This window comes from Schistocerca piceifrons, chromosome 5 (genome assembly GCF_021461385.2).
Source record: "Schistocerca piceifrons isolate TAMUIC-IGC-003096 chromosome 5, iqSchPice1.1, whole genome shotgun sequence".
Classification (NCBI taxonomy): Eukaryota; Metazoa; Arthropoda; class Insecta; order Orthoptera; family Acrididae; genus Schistocerca; species Schistocerca piceifrons.
The window spans coordinates 201,472,460-201,490,389 of NC_060142.1; the positions used below are offsets into that span (position 1 = coordinate 201,472,460).

At 39.1% G+C, this 17,930-nt stretch overlaps 1 protein-coding gene across 5 annotated transcripts in view; it reads right to left on the minus strand.

Moving 5' to 3' along the window:
* LOC124798456 (cytosolic carboxypeptidase 1-like) overlaps positions 1-17,930 on the minus strand; it is a 503,581-nt gene that overhangs the window by 33,640 nt on the left and 452,011 nt on the right. For all 5 annotated transcript variants that reach the window (XM_047261879.1, XM_047261878.1, XM_047261877.1 and 2 more), the window contains exons 19-20: positions 14,701-14,788; positions 4,653-4,817 (exon numbers count right to left, since the gene is read on the minus strand). In XM_047261879.1, the coding sequence (XP_047117835.1) occupies positions 4,653-4,817; positions 14,701-14,788 (253 nt within the window). The remainder of the gene's footprint in view (positions 1-4,652; positions 4,818-14,700; positions 14,789-17,930) is intronic.

Below are 17,930 nucleotides of genomic sequence, written 5' to 3' on the forward strand. Positions count from 1 at the left end.
TCCACAAAAATATGGCATGTGATCATGTTCTTTTTTGTTATCAAGGCGATACTGTTGTAAACATTTGTGTTATAATCACAGTTACAAGGAGAGTCACACTGAAAAATATCTTTTTCTTAGAGCATGAGTGCATTAAAATAATGGGTTAGACATATGAAGAAATAAGAGAAAAAAAATTTTAATCACTTCAAGGAAGCAGCCCCAAGAAAGGCTAATCTTCGGAAACTGGAAAGAAGGCCTTTGCAACTGGTTATGCGACAGACGAACTGCACAGAGGAAAACCCAAGAAGTATGACAACAATAATGAAGTGAGTGAACACCGAAGTTCACCATTGCTGTGTTCACCATCAAAGTCGACAAGGAAGCAGTTGGCAGAGATGAACATTCCCAGAACTCAAAGCATCACTGAAGGAAGAATTTTGGTGCCCAGGGCAAATATGTGTATTACAAATCTTGAGTCAAATCATAATTTTCTAAGAGCAACTCACTGGCACAGAATAAATGAACTGTCATTTGCAAAATATACTATCAATCCTCTATCCAAAACTAACTCTGATGAATGCAATCTTCTGATTCAGGTCATATGGTATCACTACAGTTCAGCAGAAAAAAACACCCAAGAGTCCAACTACAAAATCACTTCCAGCAGAAATAAAAATCTATGCCACTGTATTTTCTCTTAGTATATTCAGTCAGGTGCCATTTGAAATCTCTAGCTACTCTCCACAATCAATCGTTACATTCAAAAATAACAGTATATCCTGCTTGGCACAGCACAGTTCACCACCAAGTCACATACAAATTGGACCAGAACAGATTTTTTTTTAAACATTTTTCACAATTTTTTGCATCTGCAGATTCTTTTGTGGCTGCCTTAATCTCACCCAACTCTTGGCTGCCTGCCACTATTGAGCAGCTACTCAGTTTACAAAAATATTTTTCATAATTTTTTGCACCAGGGCATTCTCTGGCGGTTCCCTTATTTTTGCCTGGCTGTTGGATCCCTGCAGCTATTGAGCAGCTACTCAGTTCACTAATCATTCACCAGCAATGGTGTCCCATAACATGCATTAGGGTTTCTGCAACAATTTTCAGTTTCTATAATAACACAAAAATCCCACTTATTCAGACAGTGTTCACTCATTTCAGCTGCCTATGTAACTTTCCATTCTAATATCCTACACAATGCTGTCCCTGAGTATAGTAATGTATGGCAGCTGATGTAACTGGCCTGTCACAAAGCATACTGTTCATTTTGACTTGGCAACATCAATGAATTAAGCGATCATGATATGAATACATGATGTGATTTGTGCAAACAGTTACATGCAACTTTTCCAACATTTGTGGCTTGTCATAAGATTGTGATGACAGACGAATGTGCCATGTATCTTAGCTACCAGTCTCAATATGTTTATATCTGAATGTAAGACAACCCTCGTTATTATGAAGAAATTAACCAATACCCTCCTCATGTTATGCTATGGAAATGAGGGGCAGGTCCTGGTGCAGGTCTTATTATATTCGACACCACATTGGGCAACCTGCGAGCTGGATGGGGATGAAATAATGATGAAGACAACACAACACTCAGGGACTGAGTGAAGAAAATCCCCCGACTCAACCAGGAATCGAACCCAGGCCCATAGGACAGCAATCCGTCACGCTGACCACTCAGCTATCAGGGCAGACATGTTATGCTATGGGCTGGTGTTAACAGTGACCATATTGTCAGACCATATTTCTTCAATGTGTCCTTAAAAGGGAAATCATACCTCCAGATTTTATATCATTGCCTGTTACTTGAACTTGACATGCACACCACTGGATTCCTGTTTGAGACTGGTTGAACAACCAGCTTCTGTTATGGATTGGACATGGAGGGCTTCTTATATGGCCACCTAGAAGCCCAAACATAATAATGTCCAATAATTGGCTGTGGTTCTTCTTAAAAGGAAAGATTTCCACAACTCGTGTGACTTCCATTGAAGAACTGAAAGAAGAGATTACCCGTACTCCAAGAATGTTCCCTCCAGAAATGCTGTGCCAGGCGAGCAGATGCACATGACATTGAATCCAACTCTACATCAAGAATGATGGTCATCATAAAGAGTGTGTTTGAAAATGTGTAAGAAGTATGTATGAACATTTGTTTCTGTGTCATTCCATTCTTGCCTGTATCTTAGTGTTAAATACAATTTCTGCTAGAGCTATGAAATCATTTCATGCTCCTGTTTGCCTTTCATGTAGCTTCTTCATACAATACAATAACATAAAAAATTTCTGATCTTGACTTCTGGCTCACCCTGTGCATGCACTGTACCCAGGACTTCAAGTTCTCTCTATCACTTTTGCCTTAATCGTCATTTAACATGAAAAAGACTGTACAGTGTAAAAAATAGTAGTGACAAAATTTTTCCAGCAGAATTTGTCGTGAAGACTGATCCGGAGTTGGTGGCTCTTCAGTCTTTGATGAAGACTATCCACACCCCTGTGTCGTATTAATGTAATAAGGAGCACTGTACAGGGGTAACTGCAGTCTGAAATGCACTTCCTTATTCATTGGTCACTAAAGAGGAAATTTCTGTGGTGCAAAAAGTAAGTCAATTAATGTGTCAGTATCTGATGGAGGACTTATTGGGCCTGCAAATTACACCACTCTAGAACTTCACAATACAAGCAGGAATAATGTTTCCTCCTCCTTTACGTATACAGTACTCCTTGTTATAAGAGAAGATGCCACATTGTGCTCATAAAGTCACAAAACCTCCCTACATGAGTAGCATTGCTTACAGGAATACATAATACTGTTTTTAACCTATCTGAAATGAACAAACATACACTGTGTGAACATACACAGTGCGTACATACACTATGTGTCAAAAGTATCCCGACACCCCCAAAAACATACGTTTTTCATATTAGGTGCATTGTGCTGCCACCTACTGCCAGGTACTCCAAATCAGCAGCCTCAGTAGTGATTAGACACTGTGAGGGAGCAGAACAGGGTGCTCCGCGGAACTCATGGACTTCAAATGTGGTCAGGTGATTGGGTGTTACTTGTGTCATACCTCTGTATGCGAGATTTCCACACTCCTAAACGTCCCTACGTCCACTGTTTCTGATGTGATAGCGAAGTGGAAATGTGAAGAGACACGTACAGCACAAAAGCGTACAGGCCGACCTCATCTGTTGACTGACAGAGACCACCGACAGTTGAAGAGGGTCGTAATGTGTAATAGGCAGACATCTATCCAGACCATCACACAGGAATTCCAAACTGCATCAGGATCCACTGCAAGTACTATGACAGTTAGGCAGGAGGTGAGAAAACTTGGATTTCATGGTCGAACAGCTGCTCATAAGCCACACATCATGGCGGTAAATGCCGCATGACATCTTGCTTGGCGTAAGGAGCATGAACATTGGATGATTGAACAGTGGAGAAACGTTGTGTGGAGTGACAAATCACAGTACACAATGTGGCGATCTGATGGCAGGGTGTAGGTATAGCGAATGCCCGATGAACATCATCTGCCAGCGTGTGTAGTGCCAACAGTAAAATTCGGAGGGGTTGGTGTTATGGTGTGGTCATGTTTTTCATGGAGTTGGCTTGCACCCTTGTTGTTTGGCATGGCACTATCACAGCACAGGCCTACATATATGTTTTAAGTGGCTTCTTGCTTCCCACTGTTGAAGAGCAGTTCAGAACTTGTAAGTTAGTTTCAGGCAGGATTATGGATACTTTTGCTCACATAGTGTATGTATCCATATTTCCATAACGACAACAACAGAAGATGCTTTTTAAATAAAAACAAAATGCATCTTGTGTAAAATTCTCGGTAATTAAATGCAGTAAGCTTAAGATAGAAAACCAACAGTAACTGATAAACTTGCTTGACTCTTATAATATTGTAATGAACACCACACGACTGAGTGAGACTAGATGAAAGGGCAGTGTTTATGATTCATAATTATTATCTTCCACAACAATAAGAATGTTGGCTGTTTCCTTAAGTCACAGCAGAGTTGAAGCACTTTTGCCCTTTCTTCCCCCCCATAAATTTACTTTATCAGTTTGATTGCAGAATTCTTAATGCACATTCCTTAAGGCCTTAATCTTGCATCTAAGTGACTTTGCTTTGTTTTCGTAAAAGAGCATACAGAATGAATGGTGAGTTCCAGTGAATGAAAGACAGGTACATGATGAGTAGTCTCACCCACTAGAAGATATCTGTGAAAAGCATTAGCTGATGTGAGCTTTCAAAGGGCAGTTAGAGACAATGAAAACTTTTCTAATAGCAAGCTAAGAGTAGCCTTCTGAATGGTAGAGACAATAGATAAAATTATCTTTCAATTTAAAGTTATTTGATTTTTATCATTATGAACAATAAAAAATACATTTTCATAGTATCAACATGTATGGGTATGTTTACCATCAATAGTTTATTGACTGTTTGACCAGAATGCTTAAAATGTTTTTGTGAGAACACCTGTTCTATACAGAGTGTAAACAGATGTACAAGTGTGTGTGTGTGTGAGTGTGTGTGTGTGTGTGTGTGTGTGTGTGTGTGTGTGTGTGTGTGGTTTTTTTTTTTTTTTTTTTTTTTTGTGCGAGAGAGAGAGAGAGAGAGAGAGAGATATCTACATACGAGGTAGTCAACTGGATTGTCTGGAACTGATCGGTCTGCTTCATTCCAGCTTTCAGAATTACAGCATCCATACAAAAAGACGTTCTTGCGACGTGAGTGACCATGGTAGTCACAGAACAAGTACGGGGGCTTCTTTAAAACCTTCGTGCAGTATTCCAGTAGACCCTGAAAATTGAGCACAAAAATGCATATCATATACTCTGATGGTACACAACTGCTATAATATTTCAACCAAAGTAGTACTACAAGTTGGAAGTGCTTATATGAATAAAAAAATGTGCAATTTTAATGATTTTCATTTATATTTAGGATGCTTATTTGTGGATTTATAAATGCTTTTAAAAAGAATCGATTCCATGATACTACAAGAGGCCAGAGCTGATGACTCACAAATGACAATTCCTTCACACGTCAAAATTTGTGGATTAAAAGCTTCCAATTTGTTTGCATTTTATTTTTTCCTTTTTTTTTTATTACTGCCTCTCTTTCAGTGAAATTCATTAATAATCATTTTTTATACTTACATCTGTGAACAGGAAACTACCCTACTGCTATTGAGTCCAGTCACTGTGATCAATATGCCACTTTCTCCATGTCATGTAATGCTTTGTATGACGGGATTGCATCTGGCATGCCACTTAGTATGCAATGTTGGAAATACTCTTATGGGAGATGTCTTACTCAAATGCTGTCAAGAGGTATTTACTTGAGTAAGGAGTCATGTTACTGGACATATTTGGATACTTAAGGCAAGATACTAACTCTTGGCATTAGGTACTAGCATATGGTCATGTTACCCATACTGCACTTTTTCTCTCCCGACAGCTTTACCACAGCCAAATAATGATGTTAAGCCAACAGTCAACTTCCTGCCCAGCCTTTACTGTCTTTGACTACCTCCTAATCTGCCTTTCTCTGAACATCCAGATGCCTACAACTTTACTGCTGTATGCCACGTGCACATAACATGTAGTCAGAACCATTACAGCTTCTACAGCTGCCCAGATATAGACTGTGGTAGACATATGAATGAGGAGAGGTCCCCAGCGATAGGACTGACTTTTTGAAAATATCTATACAGTATTGTAGGTTAAGGTCCCAGGTGTCATATACTGCACCCATTCACCAAGGTGGGCCCTCCTTTGCGAGTAATAGACAAAAAATTTTGTAATTTCATGTGCTTCTCTACAGTTTTAAAAAAGAAATGTTATTCAGGTCGGGGGCATAGCATAGTAGTTATAGTAAAAGCCTCATATGCAGAGGTAACTTTGATTACTATTTTTATTCAATTAATTGATAAAAATGTATTTTTTATTCATATTCTTTTGTCACACCATTTTAATCACCAAATTAATTCTTTCATTGCTCCCATCTTTTCTTGCCACCATTTCCTCTCAGTTGGAATCTTTGTGCATATATAATTTAATTACTTTTCTTTATCTATCATAATAGTTAAACATTTGAAAGTGCTTGTCTATCAGTTAAAAAACAAAATAAAAAATAATCTCTTTATAGTGATTGTGCAATGCTGTCAGTATTGTAATTTTCATCACAAGATGTACATTTTTTTAGATGGTTTATCATACCAACATTTGCAACATAAATTCTTACTGCACTATTGACAAAATAACACAGGTGAAGTTTCAAACAAAGAATGGATTATAAGTGAAACAAAATTCAAACAAAATGAGGAATAGAAGTAACAAATGTAATAACATGGGTCAAAATACAGGATGATGAAATGGAAGAAATTAAATCTATGTTAATATGTGGAAATAATTACAATAACATTTTCAAAGATCCTAAGTGAAAAAAGAATAATAATAAGGAAAGGTGATACCAACTGAAAAAGTTAATATGGTGATTAAAATGATGGGACATCAAAATATAAATGAGAAAATACATTTAAACCGATTAACTGAATAAAAATAATGATCGAGTCATTTTGCTAAAGATTTAAAAATAAAAAAAAAAAAGCTTCAGAGCACCTGATGAGATTTGAACCCATACCTTCCTGTATATGAGATCTGTACTATAACAGTTACACTAAGCAACCATCTGTATAATATTTCTTTTTCAAAACTATAGAACATCACGCAGAACTCCAAACTTTTTTTTGTTCCATCGATTACTTGCAAATGAGGGCCTATCAGACTGCATGGCTGCAGGGTGTGATACCTGGGACCTTAAACTACAGCAATGGATAGATGGTTTGAAAAAGTTGATCCCACCACTGGGGATCGCTCCTTTTAAGTGACCGCATACTGACATGCTGTGTAAGTAATGTTTTTGTGTTACCCCTACATATTTCAAAGCGCACAGTGTCACTACGCTGTAATATTGTTTGTGTATCTAAAACCCTTAATTTAAAGGCATGTGTGCACTTCAGATAGTTTTGTCCACTCACTAGTGAACACTCAGTCAGTACAAAAATAGATTGTAAATGAATTCCATTGAAAGAGGGGCAGTAAAAAAGCTTAACATCCAATCATCAATGATGTAACTCGAGGTTGAGCCAAAGTCCAGGGAAGGAAATTGGCCATGCCCTTTCAGAGGAACCACCCTGGAATTTTGCTTCATTGATTTAGAAAAACCATGGAAAATATAAATCTGAATGACCAAAAGGAGTGTTAACAGATGAGTCATGGTTCATCTTACAGAGTGATATTCACCAACTATTCATCGTGGCTGCCAGTAACACATTTTAACAATATTGATGCAGTTCTCACCTAGAATAACATTATTTTGAGAACATGTATGTCACAATACGTCTTTTCTAGAGGTACAATGAGAGATGCAGTCTATTCGGATGACAGCTTACAATAAAATCCACACCTGTGTTCAATAGAGCATACTGATCTGCTATAGGTGAAATACCCTCAGACTTGTGCAAAAATGTAACAGTCTCAATACAAAAATGGCATATACTGATGGTACTGAGTTTAACAGAACCTCAGTTTAATAAATCACATTTGTAAAACATTTACATTATTTATCAACAGAAGAGTAATGGCTGTTGGGAGCCAAATGGGGGAGAAAAAAAAAAAAAAAAAACTTAGTTATGGAGCAATGTAAGAACATGCAAGGCACAATACTAACCATATGACTTTCTTAGAGGATGGCTTGAGGATAGAAAGTTTATTGAACTTGTAGATTTAGAAATACTTTTCAAAGTGATGAGTGGTACATACTCCCTGAAATTCTAAAGTTATTATGGACAAACTGCAGAAGTTGAAAGGTAATATACAACTTGTACAGAAACTAGACTGCAGTTGTAAGAAGTGAATGACATGAAGAGAGGCAGCAGCTGACAAGATGGTGGGAGAGGCTGAGTTATTCAAGCTATACACTGAGCAAGTAGTGAGGGAAACTACATGAGACTCGGAATGGAAATTAAAGTTCAAAGAGATGAAATAGAAACTTTAAAATTTGCTACAGGGTTATAATTATGTCGGAAACATCTGAGGACTTAAAAATCTTAAGAACAGATTGGAGAGTGCTTAGAAAATAATTTATAAGCTATTCATTACCATCAACAGAGGTAAAAGAAAGGCGATGGAGCAATGTAATATCAATTCTGGTGATGCTGAGGGAATTAGATTGGGAAATGAGACACTAAAAATAGTAAATGTGTTTTGTTATGTGGTTCCAAAGCAATTGACAGTCACGCAAGTAAGGAGAATACACACAAACTGGCAGTTGTGAGAATAGCTTTTCTGAAAACAAGAAAAACATTAAATCAAATAAAAATCTAAGTGTTAGGAATTCTTTTCTACAAATATTTGCACGAAGAGTAATCTTATATGGAAGTGAAGTGTGACTGATAAACGCTACAGAGTAGAAATAAGTATAGCTTTTCAAATGTGGTGCTACAGAAGAATGCTTAGTATTTGATGGGTTTATTGGGTAACCAATGAAGAGATACTGAACTGAATTGGAGAGAAACTGGTGTAACTCAATTAGAAGAAGAGGTGGGTTCATAGACAAATCCTTAGTTTCCAGAATGAGATTTTCACTCTGCAGTGGAGTGTGCGCTGATGACAGATTGAAACTGTGTGCCAGACTGAGACTCGAACTTGGGACCTTTGCCTTTCGCGGGCGAGTGCTCTACCAACTGAGCTACCCAAGGCATGACTCAAGACCTGTCCTCACAACTTTAATTCCACCAGAACCTCGTCTCCTACCTTCCAGACTTCACAGTAGCTCTTCTGTGAACCTAGCAGAACTAGCACTCCTGGAAGACAGGATACTGCAGAGACATGGCTTAGCCACAGCATGGGGGGATGTTTCCAGAATCAGATTTTCACTCTGCAGCGGAGTGTGTGCTGATATGAAACTTCCTGACAGATTAAAACTGTGTGCCGGACCGAGACTCTAACTCGGGACTTGTGCTTGGGTAGCTCAGTTGGTAGAGCACTTGCCCGCGAAAGGCATTGGTCCCGAGTTTGAGCCTCGGTCCAGCACACAGTTTTAATGTGTCAGGAAGTTTCATATCAGTGCACACTCTGCTGCAGAGTGAAAATCTCATTCTGGAAACACCCTCCAGGCTGTGGCTAAGCCATGTCTCCACAATATCCTTTCTTCCAGGAGTGCTAGTTCTGCAAGGTTCACAGAAAAGCTTCTGTGAAGTTTGGAAGGTAGGAGACAAGGTACTGGCAGAATTAAAGTTGTGAGGATGGGTCGTGAGTTGTGCTTGAGTAGCTCAGTTCGTAGAGCACTTGCCCGCGAAAGGCAAAGGTCCCGAATTCGAGTCTCGACCCAGCACACAGTTTTAATCTGTCAGGAAGTTTCAAATCCTTGGTAGTTAAAGAATAATTAATTTGGTAACTGATGGAAGCATAGGCAGTAAAAATTGTAGATGGAGACCAAAGCTTGACTGCAGGAAGCATATTAGAGTTGATATAGGTTGCAGTAAGAGATGAGAAGAGATTTACACATGATAGACTAGTATGGAGAGCTGCATCCACCCATTTTAGGGACTGAAGACCGCAACAACAACAACAACAACAGATCTGGTTGCCATTTGATGGATGATAATGCCCAACTATGCTAGACTGGTCTGTTGGATAAGGATAAGAATATCACTTGTCTGGAGGAGGCAAGCTCACACTCTGGACTTGCATCTGATTAAATATGCATGGCACACACTAGAACTGCAGCTCTAATGCCACAATCATGAATCGTTGCTGACCAGAATGTGTTTGTCCAGCAGTGGGGGATATGACCACAAGACTTCTTATTGGATGACGTCACAAGCAGTATGGGTAGCCAAGATGTATCTTTTACTACTTCACAGGCTCATGTTCAACTGACAATATATTCTGAAAGCACCATCTTTTGACAGAATCCATATCCTAAATATCTAGGAGTAATGCTCGATTGAACTATGTCATGCAAACATCATCTGGAAACATTTCAGGTTAAGTAAAAACCTCAACACAATCCAAAAATTGACAAATAAGTTTTGGGGAACTGATGCCAACACATGGAGAACCAGCAGCATTTCTTTGGTTTTCTCTGCTGTTGAGTATTGTGCAACTGTTTGGATCAGTAGCACCACAGAAATCTTGTTGACATCTAACTCAACCAAGCAATGAGATAAGTTACGGAAATGATCAGAATAACTCTCACTCAGTGGCTACCCACTCTGAGCAACACAGCACTGCCCCAGACCAGAAGCCTTACTACTCTAAAATCTCAACTTCAAAAAATGTTCTAATGTGACAGCATTGCATATTCATCCCAATTCTGTCTAACTTACCATTGCATATTCATGCCAATTCAGTCGGCTTACCATCAAACATATGAAATTAAGACTGAAATCAAGAAACTCCCCAGTGAGAACAGTAACACAACTACTGAACTTTACTATGAATGGGCCTGGTAATCACAATGGAGACAAGAAGCCAGAAACTGTAACTTCATAAAAGACATGACAATCAAAGTCATGATTTCGACCAGAGTGGAAAGATAGGGTGCCACCTCAACAAAATCTGTACTGAACATAAAATATGCAGAAAATCACTGTTTCGATGGGGAATCACCAAAACTCCTTGTGGAATATATGAAGCCAAATAACAAACCATCTTCCACATACCCTTCAAATGCCCAAATACTTGCTTTGAAGGGTTGCTGCAAGAAATTCATGACCTTATACCTGCAGCACTGAATTGAATGAAAACTGTAACCTGTATTTATGATATATTTGTATTTATTTTTTTTAATTTTAAATTTCTCTTTACATCCATATTTCACCATGTTTGTATAATTCCTGTTTGTCTATATGTTATATACCTGTTATTCATAAGGCACTGTGTAATATTCACACAAAAATAATAAAATAATAATGCTACTATGTGTGATTGTTGTTGATATTCTGTAAGCCACCAGCAGAGGGCATTACACACAGTAAGTGTGGCCACTTTTCAGGCATACTTTGAAGTCACGTAAGTATGTCACATGTCATTATGTTGCCATGTCAGCTTCTAACATACACGTGCTTAAAGTTGTTTCACTGACCGAAAAGATCCCCTTTCTTAAGAACTTAAAAGTAGATGCAATTTTCCGGCAATCTTAAAACTTTATAAAGCTGTAGTAAAGAAAACTAACCCAGAAAATGGTGAGCAGGTAATATAATGAAGCAGAATCAGTTTGAACTGAGAGAGAGAATTTCATCGAGAGTTTTAAACCAAGCAAAAACACATGTTTGAAAAAGTAAAGTAAATGTATTTAATACAAAGCAACCCTGTTACAGCAATTTTAACACGCTGAAGAATATTCTACATATTTCTATGTTTACTTTCAAACAAAATGGAAACAACTTTAAAACATCTTTGTTACTTTTAGATAGTATTATGAAAAGGAAAGATTGCTGCTCATGATACAGCGGAGATGTTGAGTCGCAGACACAACAAAAAGACTACTAAACATGTAAGCTTTCAGCACGAAAGCCTTCTTCTGAAATAGACAACACACACACACACACACACACACACACACACACACACACACACACACACAGAGAGAGAGAGAGAGAGAGAGAGAGAGAGAGAGAGAGAGAGAGAGAGAGAGATAAAAACAGCTCACACAAACACGTTATTTCTAGCTGGGACAAGAATTCTTGCTGATTCAAGTGGTAGATGCTACAACAAAAGCACCGTGCTGCATGAAAAAAAAAAAAAAAGAAAATTCTGTTTCCTTGTTTCCATTGTGAAGTCAATAAACAAAACTCTACCCTCTCTGCTTATGTAACATATATGATGAAAGATACACATTTAGTGGATACGAGAGATAAAACTGGAGAATTTTGACAGCAACAGTTGTCCTCGCACAGCATCAAGGAGCTGATTAGAAAGTAGAGGTAAATTATTTGTTTATCATATTTACCACACAGCACAAAGCATTTCACAACTAGTATAGCAGGAATGTGGAAGTAGAAAAATGTGAAGTATCTTATAGATACTGAGGACACTTCTCAAGCCTAATATCACATTACTATAGAATACTAGAGACTTACAGAGGACTCAGGAATCTTAATGGCACAAAGGTGCTTTGGTGAAGCACTGGAGCAAGTTACAAATGAATGAACTAACTAACAGGGGGGGGGGGGGGGGGGGGAATGAGGAGTTGTGCGACACAAACGATAATTGGTAGGCATGTTTCTACATCTGAAAGATGACAGCTACATAATTTCGCACCATTTATGTAAGAGTGGTGCTAATAGCGGCACTATGAGGATGTGTATCAGGTTGGCTTTAAATACATGCCGTAATGGCTTTGAATGTTAGTTGCCTTTGAGATTGGAAGTGCTGAGTTGATGTTAGTCAAGAATGTCTTTAAGGTGACAAAAACTCCATTATCAACATCTAACTGAGTTTGAACGAGGTCATGTAATAGGGCTATGAGAACCTGGATGTTCCTTCTGCAGTATTGCAGAAAGACATTGTGGGAATGTACCCACTGTACATGACTGCTGGTAGTGCTGGTCACCTGGTAGTGCTGGTCATGAGAATGTATGGTCACAATAAGACCGGACACCAGATGGTCATGTGGTATTACTGAGAGGGAAGACAACTGTGTGTGATGTATGGCTCTGGCACATCATACTGCATCTGTAGCAGGCAGCAGTTGGCACCACAGTGACACAACAAGCTGTGGGAAATCATTACTCCAGGAGGGTGGAGGTCTGTTGTGTTTTCTGTTGAAAGCTGGTTCTGCCTCGGAGCCAGTGATGGCTGTGTGTCAGTTAGGATGAGGCCACTGAGGGCTTGCAACCAACCTGTCTGTGTGCTAGAAACACTGGACCTATACGTGGAGTTATGGATTGGGGTGTGATTTTGTACTACACCAGAAGCACTCTCGTGGTCATCCCATGCACCCTGACTGCAAATTATTACATCAGCCTGGTGATTTGACCTGTTGTGCTGCCATTCAGAACTGCATTCCGGGGGGAGGTTTTCAACAAGATAACTCTCACCCATACACCGCTGTTGTAACCCAATATTCCCTAAGAGTGTCAACATATTGCCACGCCTGCTCAATCACCGGATTTGTCTTCAATCAAGCACACTTAGGACATCCTTGGATGACAACTCCAGATCATCCACAGACAGCATTAACCATCCCCGTATTGAATGACCAAGTGCAACAGACATAGAACTCCATCCCACAACCTGACATCTGGGACCTGTACAACACAATGCATGTACATCTGAATGCTTGCATTCAACATTCTGTTTGTTCCACCAGTTATTAATGTACCAGCATTTACATTTGCAATGGCTTATCTTGTACTTACATTAACCAGTGATCTTGCAATTTAATTACTTACAAATTACCTAGACAAATGCATTCGCAAAATTTTGTTACTCTACATCATTTACCTTTGAGTGTGTTATTTTTTTGGTGTATTTGCACTGGTTATTATTATCTGAGGCTGGTGCGTGATTGGTACTTCATTTTTTTTCCCTCCTGTTGATAAACATCTCTTCTCGCCCCTTCTCTCTTCCTCTTTCTCTTTCAGCATACACAATGCTGTAACTTTGATTTGCAAACTCTTTCTTGTTTATTTCCTTCAGGTTTAGGATGAAATGCTAATGGCTCACTTTTATTAGTACTCTGGGTGTTTTATGTTGACTGTTGATGCACTGCTATTGCTGTTGACTCTCTTCTGATTGAGGATTTCTACAAAAAACTTTCATAGGTTGTTTAAGGATACCTTCTGAGTATTTTGGTATCAGGGACTCATTACAAAGTTATTGCATTTTGTTTGTTATCTTGCCCCAATTACCTTCGTATCTATATTGCCCTGAAAATAGAACACAACAGCACATTTGTTGATGGTATGTGCTGTGTGTGCTTTGTTTGGATACAAACTTGTTCCATTCACTCACAGTACTTGCTGCTGATAATAGTAATGCCCACTTTACTCTTTGCACTCAAGCTTGCATTCAGTATCGCTCACTTCTGTCTTGGGTTTGCTTCTTTGATAGTGTGAAGTGTTGCATTGACAGTGATACAAAGCAGTATAGAGAGGTTTACTGATGAAGATGTGACCTATATACTCCTCATGTATGAGTTCACTGAATGCCATGGGAAGATGGCACAATGATGCTGTGCCGAGCTGTTCACACGGTGATGACAACCACACCATAGAATTTTTTGCACCTGTCTGAGGGTTGTTGCATTACTCCATGTTATGTGTTGTACATTTGGCGACTGGTTGTTAAGATTCTTTTTCACTGATGCGAATGTATTTTCACAGGAATGAGGGTGATAATGGTAACAAACTGAATAAATCAAAATGACATTATCAATGTGTAATAAGCCACCAGAAACAGTGGGTCCCTGATATCAAAATATCCAGAAAGTATTCCTGAAAAACCTCTGAAAATGTGTTGGTGGAGTTCTGATTCACCCCATATAATTACAATAAATGAATAGTTCCTTGTCTGGGAGACCTTGCGCCTATACTGTAGAATATGAATGCATACTAACAATGTGCTCAAAACTGACAGACTCAAAATTACAAATGATGAAAAATAAATACCTTGGTGTGATATATGATGGGATGTAAATGCTGACTGGGATGACTCCACCGACGATTCAGATCTTCATCTGTTATGCCACACCGATGGCTGGAACAGAATACAAAAGGATAGATAATGAAATGATGATATGAAAACATAACATATACAAATTTAATTAAAGAACCATTTTACTTAGTCACTGGTTAAAACAGTCATTGTCAGTTTTGCATAAGTTTAGAACCTATCTCATTAGTGTTACAGAAATGATCCATGAATTTAAATGGGAATTTTTGGAGGGAAGCAGACACTCTTAAGTGCTTCTACTGCCTCTATCATAAATCTGCATAGGGGACAAACATATATGTGTTAACACGATAAGAAGTGTTTACACTTAACAGAGGTACACAGGCAATAATTTTAACTTCTTCCATTTCAGTGTGGAATAGGAAAGGGAACAATCAGGAGTTGTACAAATTACTATCTACCACTCACTTAACACTGGCTTGCAAAAAATCAACATTGATGTATACGCACATTTTCCTCTTTGATTTATTCAGTTTAAAGTTGTCTGGTACCTTTGCCAACACAGAACCACCAGATGCACACAAGGAAAAACCATCACGATTATTCAGTTTCCATCTACAATTGTGAAATGTTTAAGCAGTCTTATTTACAATATTAAATTTTTCACAAGATCGTTCATTATCTGAAATCATTGAGGAGCACTGCATTTCTTGTCATTTTATCAGTTAACTTTGAGAAGTATCATATTACCCCAGTAGTGTGTTGTGTAACACTATGTCTACCTAGCCGACATATGATGGCAGTTGTCGAAACCATTTATTAAATAGTTAAGAACTGAAAACTGTTTGGAGGATTTTTGCCATTTGCTTTTACTTGTGATGTGATATGGGTGGATGGCAATTGTCAAGGTGGGGTGGTGATTGCATTACCTGTTGGGCTTTGCATTTGTTTCATGATTCAGTGTCATTTGGAATTGTTAGGTGTGCTAGTGAATAACTGTGCCATGACAGTGCTGGTGGCATCACAGTGAACAACAGAAGTTCATAAAAATACTCTATCTGTCATTCATGTAATGTCAGTGTCTGATGTTTGGATACCAGACTGAATGGACAAACAGTGTTTCCTACAATCACCTGTTCTAATGTTGTACGCTGGGATACAGTGTAATTATTCATTAGAAGAAGTAGTATAGAGTATTCCTTCCTATACATTTGAAATTGCTTGAAGACTCTTAAGTTTCCAGCTGAGGCACAACTGCAGAGAGGATGACATCAATCGAACTGCACCTGCACAATCTAAGAAAAATACTCAATTACAGGTGAAGCAATTCAGAGTTTCAAGATAACAACAAATCTGAATCTGAATGAACATCTATATTTCAAAGGGGAACATTACATCCCACAGCCACTGCAATAGGACCCACAATATTTCTGTGATGGAAGTCTATCAGGAAACTGGATTAAGGATGAAGTGTCATGAAATTTAGCCTTGGAGTTTGGTATCTCTCAAAGTAGTGTTTCACTTTCATGGAGAATGTTCTGAACCACAGGCACTGCTTCTGAAGGAGAGGTGGTGGTCAGCCATGGTCAACTACAGCAGCAGGTGTCTTTATGTTCAACAACAGGCAAGAAGAGGCCCATTTCAACAGCTAGTGCAATTGCAACCACATTTAAGAGAACTGCAAAAGATGCAGTCTCACCTTCCAGAGTGGCACAAAGACTGTATGAGGCTAGTCTCTACCTGACGACCAGTATGTTGTGTTCCATTGACACCCACACATTGGCAGCCTAGTGTTTACAATAGTCCCAAGAATATAGAGATTGGGCCAGTGAGGAGTGGAGTAGTGTGCTCTTCTCAGATGAGAGAAGATTCAGTTTGAGCAGTGATTCTGCATGTACCTCCATGTGGCAAGAGGCGGGAACATGTAGTGTACCATGGAACATTGTCAAACATGATAGTTTTGATGGTCCAAGCATTGTGGTGTGGGGAAGCAAAATGTTGCACAGGTGAACTGACCTCCAAATATTTGAATACAGTACACTTATTGGTCAGTGTTAAAAGAGTGACACTTTACTCCTTCCACAAGTGTGCATTTTCAGGGGTACACGATTTCATTTTTATGGATGGCAATGCATGATAGAATAGGAAACTGCAGGTGAAGGAGCTCTTGGAATGAGATGATATTCAGCAAATGGGATGGTCTGCCTATTTATCTGACTTAAGTCTAATTGAGTAAGTGTGGGACATGCTTCAGAGATGAATTGCAGCTTGTCCACTGTGGTATCACGTATCTTGGTAATGGAATAGCAAGTTTTCATCTGATGCCAATAGCAGTCATGTGGGATCTGGCAGTCTCAACAGTGCACACCCATTGAGGCACACCTCCAGTAGCTCTGTTCATCAAGCGTCATCTGCCACTGCAACGTAAGATGGCTGGTACCAGCTGTTTAGCCCACTTGCGCCCGGAGCCACTACACTGTGACTCATTTGTTTGTGCTTCATCCTTGTTGACTCTGAGATAGTTGGACTGTGTTTCTTGCTGCATTATTTGTAATGAGTCTTTGTTCACTTGGAAAAATAAAAGTTAAGTAAATCTTCTGTTCGTTGTGTTGACTTGTTCATTAATCTTTTCTGCTCCTGTTTAGCTCTCTTACGATGATAGATGCTGCACCACTATGTAGCTCACTCTCCTTACTATTCTGTACAAAGTTATACACAACATCTAACAATGAGAAGGGGTGGTTTGAAGGGATTGTGACAGACAACAGACCTCAAACTGTTGCCGCCAAATTTGAAAAGTTTTGCCCTGGCTCCAGCATCACCCACATCATGAGAGCACCATTCCATCTGTAATCCAGTGGCGAATCTGAATGGTTTGTCCAAACATTTAAGCAACAGATGGACAAACTTCAAGTCTCCAACACAAGGGATCATGCTCTGTTGCTCTTCTTGTCTTCCTGTTGCTCCCACCTACATGACAGACCATTGCCAGCGCAGTTGCTACAAGGACGGCCCCTCCACACCTTGCTTATGCTGCTGCACCTGCCCCGGCAGGTGATGCCAACTTCGTCCAGACAGGCAAAGTATCTAACTAACAACTCATTCTTTTACCGATTTTATGGTGGACGGAGGCACTGGGAGGATTGTACGATGTATTGGACCTTCTATGTTTCTCCTGCAGGAGTAAGAGGATTGCTGCAACACCATCAGAATCTAATTCATCCTT